Genomic DNA, 8,216 nt, shown 5'->3' with positions numbered 1-8,216 from the left:
CTGGAGGAGCCACATTTCTTCACCCACAGCAAATGGGAAAAGTGACCTTACTTACTCCACTGCCACCAACTCCCAGATCCAGGTCTCAGGGAAATAATTCCGCACTGCCTCAGAGACTGCCTCTGGACTTTGTACATTATTTTCAGGTACTACATTATATGAGTCATTTTGAGGATTATATGAAATCCCTTCAACTCTTAATCCTAAAAGTATAAGAGAAAATAATAATCTTAATAATAATATTTCTAGTTAAAGAAAAAGCATCTATTCATTTCATGGTGCATGTGTGGGACTTAGGAGAGCAAATTTTTCGGTTTTCCCGCTCAGACTGTCTCCTTAGAGTTGCAGAACTTCAGAAGTAACTTGGTGAACCCTCATTCTTTGAGCAGCGAAGAATCTTCGGTAAAGGCAGAAATTCCATATACCCTAGAGATAGCATACTTTTATGTGAATGGGGCCTGGAAGAACAAGATTACTTATAGATAGTTTTATGGTTTGTCGGGGAAATAGCAGGTTTTCAAGGAACTGAACAGAAAAAGTAAAACCATCTAAGGCAACACGAGTGGTGGGTATATTGCATTTGTTTGAATCACCTGGAGTGAACGGAATTTAATAATATTAATTCTGTGTATTATATCGAAGCCTATAAACTCATTGATCTCTTATTAACAAGTTTGAGCATTAGATTTTATTCTATTTATTTTATGGAAAGATGCCAAAGAGAGACATTTTCATTTGGAATAGCTCTATGATTGAGACAAAGAAAACATTTACAAAAGAGAGAGGGTAGAGAACTAAATGTAAAGGCTCTCTGGTTTGTGCTGTGCCTGAAGTCATGCTTATAAATTGAGTTTGAATTAGGGTTTCCACTCAAATATCCCTTTTTCTGTGAAAGAAAATTTATAAGGAAAAACATATTTCCAGAAATTTTCCCTCAATATCTCTCTCAACTCTTCAAAACATTGATAACAATTTCTTTAATAAATATCATAGTTTCTTTCTTTCATGTTCTTGTCCCTCATGTCAAGTAGTAGTCATCTCTATCTCTAACTTTGATTTCTCACTGATGTTGTTTTATTGTTTCTGTCTTTATTCTTATTTTTAATACTTAACTATCTAAATGGAAGATGCATCTAAATAAACTATTTTTCATTTCCTACCTCAGATAGCAAGACCCTCCAACTTACTCAGCTATTACAGTTAACAAACCATGGCATAATGTGTTATTTTACTTTAAGTTACTGGATGATGGCTATATCCTCCTTATTGTCTCTTGTTCGTGATGTCAATCTGACTCTACCTATCCCTTTACAGTCTCCATGTTAAAAATTGATTCTTCCTCATTTTGCAATAATAAATTCTACTTGTAAATGCCTTAAATTTATTTGCCAGAACAAAATATATTTTTTTCTTTTTCTTTTCTCATCTGACTTCATGAAAATGTGTTGCTCTCTGGACTCACCCACTTACCTTCTGTTCCATTGCCGATGAGAAAATACTTGCAACCGAATATTGTTTGTGGCTTAAAGAGGGCCACTTAATCTAGCGTTGTAAGAGTGGCATTTTGACCTTCACTACTTTCAAGCAAAAAGTATAAAGCTCATTGTCTTCTAAATTTAGTATGTAGTGTGATACTTCTAAGAAACGTATTAGATCATGTCACTCCTCTTCTGAAAATCTCCCCATGTCACTCAGAGCAAAAAGTCAAATCCTTACAATGATCTACAAGGCCCTATGTAATCTGACCTCAGTTAGTCCTCTGGTCTACCTCTCCAAATGCTCTTGCTTTATTCACCCTGGTTTTCTTATCTTTTTAAAGAACATTCCAGACAAGCTCTCGCCTGAGAGCCTTGAGAGCCTTGAGATACATTATGTATCTCAGTTTACTTTTTTTTTTCTCAAAATACTATTGCTGGATGTAAAACAAAGTTAAAAGCAACTTGTTTCTTACCTGCTTGTAATACATGCCCTCCTTGCCCTCTTGCTCCTGTGAGTGGATGAGTCACTGCACATGACTGTGGTTTTCGGATTTTAGAGTTGGTGAGCATCTTTAATCCCATACCCTGTAAAAATGACAACTCAATCGATTTGTAAACTCAATTGGAATATATGAAATATATTTTCCTTAGAAATCTTCCTATGTAATTCCAATACCCTTAATGTTATATTAATCCGTGGAGATACACACACTTAGAAAATAACAACAGAGTGGTAAAATTACAGTACTTTATGGCTTATTAAGATTGTATAACTTATCATCTTTTTCGAACAACTAAATATAACTAAAAATATCTCAATGAAATGGCAGAGATTAGGTCTGGCTCTGGCTCTGACTTATGTTAGGCTGAATAATTTCTAAAATTATTTATGTACATAAAGTTTTACTAACATTCAAGGTTTCATAAGCTAGTACATTAATAAATAGTAAGGATTTTACCTTTAGGAAGCTATAAATATCTTCTTCATCATAATTTGCTACAGGAATAGAGAGGACTTCATTACCTGTGTTATAAGGATAGGTACAGCTTGCTTGTTCTTCCTCTTGCTGGTCCAGATTTTCAGGGAAATAAGTGAGGTCCTTTATAGTTAGCGGATTATACACCTGTAACATTGGAGAGATTAAAGACAGAACTTTTACCTGCTTTTGTTTTGAAATACCCAGTGAACTGAGAGAAATATGATAATTGTAATCTCTTGCTTGAATACCTTCATGTGGTTGGTACCTTAGACAGAAGTTAACATTTTTGTTTATTTTTAACAGCAAGTTTTTTTTCGTTCTAAAGTGTAAAATGTACCTAGTAAAATACTTCCATGGAATAATAAAATCTTAAATTACCAAGATTTAATGAAAATTTCACTGTAGAGTTTAAAGATAAAACTAGACCAAATATAGGAAGAAGATCTAACTTATCTCTGTGTTGAATGAATAATTAATGTCCTGAGAAGTTTAGGTAGAAATTATTGCCATCTGTTAAAATCTGTTTCTATTTAGCGTCATTCTTAGAAGAACCATATTTTTTTCAATTACACAAAATTGTAAACACGGACTACTTTTTGGAACAAGAAAGATGACAAATGAAAGAACTCAGACCCAAAGGGTGCAACTAAGAGGCCTGGATATTTATAATCCAGGTCCAGTCCTGCTCTGTAAGGACAAGGACTATGATATGTTCACTGCCATTTCCCCAGCTCCTACAACAGACTCAGCACATAATGGGCTTGCAGTGGTGATGATGATGGTGATGATGAGAATAAATCATCACAACACTTCAAATATTACCACTATGAATTATATAATTCTAGAAAAAAACAGAGACTTAAAATTTGGCTATGAATCATCATTGTTCACAAATGTGTGGTAGGTCATGTTTTTTCAAAATCGAAAATGATTTGTGAATCATTTATTACTACTTTTACAGATGACAGGTATTCTAGAAACATAATTTTTTACATCAGTTGGAAAGTTCATGACTTATGCTCTATTGATTTTATAAAAAGCTTAATTACTCCATTGACCAAAAATGATTTTACTTAGGTAGAATCCATTTTATCTAATACTTTGACAACTTATGAATTCAATCTCTTTTTAAACATGGCCACGTAAGTGGTGAATCTTAACAAAAATTTAACTTTCATTAAGATTATTATAAAGCATGAGTAATTCAGGTTTATATTTGATTCCTTGTAGGAACAGAAGTTACGTCATGGAAGAGACAAAGCCTGTATAGGCAGTTTCAGAATCACATTTCAGCCATGCAACTTCTGAGTAATCTTGCACAAGTCTCCCAACTGTTGTAAATCTTAGTTTCCACAGCATAAAATGAGATTGTTACTCTGTGGGATGTTGGAAAGATTAAATGAGAAAATGTGTGAGAGAGCTTGAGAAATTATAAAAAAACTAGACAAATGGTAAATATTTTTGTTATATTCTTATATTTTACTCTCAACAGGGGCTTCTCCTTGCTCTGAGCACCTTATGTGGTCCTTTCTAACCCCTGAGGCTGAGGGACTCACCGAGGACGGGGAGAGCTCTGCCTCAGGTTTCATGAGCAGCACACTTTGGTCCACTGCACAAAGGGCACAGAGGGACTGAGGAGAAGCTGTGATGTGCAGGTGGGCATGTGAGGCTGGAAGACTTTGTGCTGGGCTGAAGCTCAAATCCACCTGTGGGAAATGAAGGAAAAGCCATCCGGTCCTTCTCTCATTTGTGTAATCCTGCAGTAACCTAAGCCATCCTAATATTCAGCTTCCTATGACCGGAAGTGTCAGTCAGGAACCTCTTTTCTCATCTTTCCTTTGCTGTTGAAAAGGTTGTCTTGTCCTAAGGAGACAGTGGATAGATCATAAGGGATAGGCAGTTTATTTGAATTTTAGAGGCCCATCTTTACTTCTGATTCATGAAAAAGTATTTGTAATTGTTCTTCAGGTTTTGTAACTTTTAAGTGTTAGCATTTTACATATCTCACATAATTGAATTAATGGATTAGGACACCATGGACACAAAACTGAATTATATTTTATATGGAAGCAATTTTGTGTAATTGAAAAAAGTATGATGTTAGCTGCCTGGAGATTTGACTGCACCATTAATTTGCTGGGACCCTTTGGGCAACTCATTTTACTTTTCTTCTGAGGTAAAATAGATGGTAACCATTTATTTGTGTTTTTGTGATTTTATGTGAAAAACACTCATCTTGTTGTTCAGACAGTTTTCAGTCTCAAAACTTTGAATTGCCAATAACTTCTCCATTCGGTAAAATAGTAAAGATGAACAATTGTGCAATAGGAGCAATGTCTGACTTCACAGGGAAGGATATGGAAATGCTGCCCTTCACTGGAGCATGGAGAGAATGAAACAAAATTTGTTATGAGTCAGGATGCCGCTGCTAGGTCTTATCCAGTTTAGAATGGTGCTTATGCATTCATTCCATGGCTTGTTTTCTTTAATGTCATTCTGGTTATTTGGCAAAATCCATAATGTCTTCCTTCACAACTTCAGTTGCAGAATAAGTCAAAGTTTTTTACACTCATGTTTATCTTTATCTGATTTTCTGCCTAACTGATGCCTAAACCAACTTAAATCTGAATACCTCAGAATTATTCTGCTGATCTATATCTGCAACTATATATCTGTATCTATACATAAAATTGAAGCCTTGATGGATGCAGTTAAAAATTATAAAATTAGAGTTTTATTATATATATCATATATGTGATGAATATATGCTTCATGTATATAATAAATGGCAATCATTTCATTTAGACTTCAGACCAGAGATGATTCTCCATTTAAATATAGAGCTGTAATTTGTGAGATATAATCATAGAGTTTAAACTTTTTTCAAATATATGCCTTCTTTATTGTGGCAAGAAAACACATAATGTACCAGAAAGGAGGGGGAAGCGGGGAGAAGGGAAATAAAAAAATAAAATGTTAAAAAAAAAAAAAGAAAACATAATGTAAAATTTATCATCTTGACCATTTTAAAGTATAGTTTATTAGCGTTAAGTATATATGTATATTGTTGTGATATAGACCTCCAGAGCTTTTTCATCTTGCAAATCTGAAACTCTATACCTATTTAACACCGTCCCCCCTCCACATTTTTCTTCTTTCTCCTAGCCCTTAAGAACCACGAAGACAGTATCATAGTATTCATGTTTTTGTCTCATTGGGGAGATCAAGTTTTAGCTTTTATCCCTAAAAGGAAATAACTTCCTCTCTAAAAGGATGGAAATTTAAGCCCTTGTACTGCTGTCTTGAGCTAACCATACAAGGAAAGAATAAAATGAAATGTCACAAAAGTGGAAGGAGAAGTTATGGCTGGCTTTTTAGGGCAGAGAATATTGGAAGGAAAGTAACCTTTTAGTAATGAAATTTGTGAAGGCTTTATTATTAAAAATATGAATTCTAAATTTCAAACAGATTTTGAAATAGTTCTGAAATTAGTAATTTGCATCCTGATTTAAAAACACTGCAGAATAGTATATAAAAAAGAATTATATAAATAGGCTAAACTTAAGTAATCAAAAAGGGTAAAAGGAGTCAAATGTACGGTGATGGAAGGAAATTTAACTTTGGGTGATGAACACACAAATACATATGATGTATCACTGAATTGTACACTTGGTATCTATATAATTTTATTAAGCAATTTTGCCCCAATAAGTTTAATAAAATTTAAAAAATTTTAAAAATGAATAAAAAAAGGCAGAATTAGATAAATTGTGAACAAAGTTGATTTTTTTATCTTGTAGGATCAAAGGATTTCAGTAACTCTTTAGTGTAGAACAAATTTGCATTAATAACATAATTCCAATGTGTGGTTAAAATAGTTTTAGAAATAATTATGATTTAATTAATTATATAGAGAAATTCCTTTCAATTATTGTCTCAGTTACTTTCAATACATTTTTGTGATGTCTTCATGAAATAAATAATGAATTAACTCTTCCTTATATTACTGTTTAGAGATTCTTTCTTTTATGAATTATGCACAAATTAAAATTTCAGAAAAAGTTAGACAAACAAATTTATCTGTTGACTGTTGTTAGATCATAAAAAGCCAGAGAGAAATAAGGAGCTGTCCATCTTGGGGATAAATTTGGGGATGTAAAAGGTCATTAAGAATAATAAAGACATGGAAGAGATATTGTAGAAATGCCTGATCATTTCATTAGAATTATCTTTAACATTTTATGTAATTTTTACATTCCTGGCCTTATTAACCACTTTCGTCTACTAATAAACTCCAAATATATTTTGTGGCTTTATTCTTACCAGATAATAGAAAATGAGCTCCTTTAGTTCCCCAGTGGTATGTTCATTGCGTATGTAGTATGCCTTGATGATCTGTGTTTGGCCACAGGGTAGGGTACCAGCCACAGGCTCCAGGTGAACATAACTCCCACTGAAGAAGAAAACATGACTTGTCATGTGATAAGTTCTTTTGTGTTCTTCTTGTATCCACACATAATTAAGACACAAATTAAGTTGCTCATGGTAGATCTGATAAAACAGAAAAACAAAGAATCAATATTGTATTGAAGTTCTTCACTTTAGCTTCCCACCAAAATAAATAGTTAAAATTTTGTGTCTTGCACTTTAAAATATACTGTGCATCAGTTGGTTTCTGCTGATGACCAACTAAACATATTTTCAACCTCTCAATTGCAGAGGTTAAAAGAAAATCATCTGTGCATTTGTCCCCTTTGCCCTGATTCTGACAACTTATCACTCATTTAACTCTTCTGCAGCTCAGAGCCTGAGGAACAAAGCTGTCCCAATTAGAATGGTAAAAATCTTCAGATAATAAAAGTCCCTTTTAAGTTAATTTAATTAAAATCATGTTGTATATATTAATGCAATATCTTATTACTTTGTGGGTCTCAAAATTATTTATAAATAATCCTCAGCAAATTAACATCTATGCCTCTTATCTTCATTGTGACTTCTGATTTTAAAGGCCTGTGTAGTTTCTGGACTTTTAAATCTTACATATATTATTTAGTGGATAATTCCATTTATTCTCCCTGCAGTAGTTGCTCCTTAGCTTTTTTATGAGTGTACTTATTTATTTTATGAACTTTTTAGGTGTATTTTGTAGATCCTTCTGTTTGCTCTCATAATAAAGTTGCTATTTTTAAAATTATTGCACTTAACATCTGATTAATAATTTACAGTGCTGTTAACTCTATAAATATAGGAAAATGTCGAGTATAGGGACACTGTTCATTCACATTTTTAATCCTAGGGAAGAGCAGGCATTCATTACATAGAAATCACTGACCATCATTACATATTTTTAAATTGAATTAACATGTGAACCTTGGGAAATGAAAATATGTCATTTATCTAAGCTGGAATCAATAAATTATAGACTTTTACCATATATATATGTATTTAGATTACAAGCATAAAAGTTTTTTAGCTGTAGAAATCTTTTTATTATTTTCATTAGGCAATATATTAAGTATGAGTGTGTGGAAGGTTCTGATCATTAAAAAAAAAATCTTAGTAGACATGGAAAAACAACATAAAACAAATTACACTAATTACTTACCCATTGAACAACTGATATTGTTCAGGAAAATATTCAGTAAGTTTTTTTTGGATAATACATAAAATGTTAAAGATAATTCTAATGAAATGATCAGGCATTTCTACAATATCTCTTCCATGTCTTTATTATTCTTAATGACCTTTTATATCCCCA

General features: G+C 32.8%; 1 protein-coding gene across 1 annotated transcript in view; it reads right to left on the bottom strand.

Annotated features, from left to right (window-relative positions):
• The window catches only part of LOC105296015 (pregnancy zone protein-like), a 29,322-nt gene that overhangs the window by 12,605 nt on the left and 8,501 nt on the right, over nucleotides 1–8,216 (bottom strand). Inside the window, 7 exon segments of the mRNA XM_011365936.1 lie at nucleotides 59–203; nucleotides 1,952–2,063; nucleotides 2,438–2,602; nucleotides 4,015–4,164; nucleotides 4,688–4,724; nucleotides 4,726–4,834; nucleotides 6,880–7,009. Coding sequence (XP_011364238.1) covers nucleotides 59–203; nucleotides 1,952–2,063; nucleotides 2,438–2,602; nucleotides 4,015–4,164; nucleotides 4,688–4,724; nucleotides 4,726–4,834; nucleotides 6,880–7,009 — 848 coding nt within the window.

The sequence above is a fragment of the Pteropus vampyrus genome, unplaced genomic scaffold (genome assembly GCF_000151845.1).
Source record: "Pteropus vampyrus isolate Shadow unplaced genomic scaffold, Pvam_2.0 Scaffold116, whole genome shotgun sequence".
Lineage (NCBI taxonomy): Eukaryota > Metazoa > Chordata > Mammalia > Chiroptera > Pteropodidae > Pteropus > Pteropus vampyrus.
The sequence above is the reverse complement of the archived record's forward strand: the minus strand, read 5'-3'. Positions and strand labels throughout refer to the sequence as shown.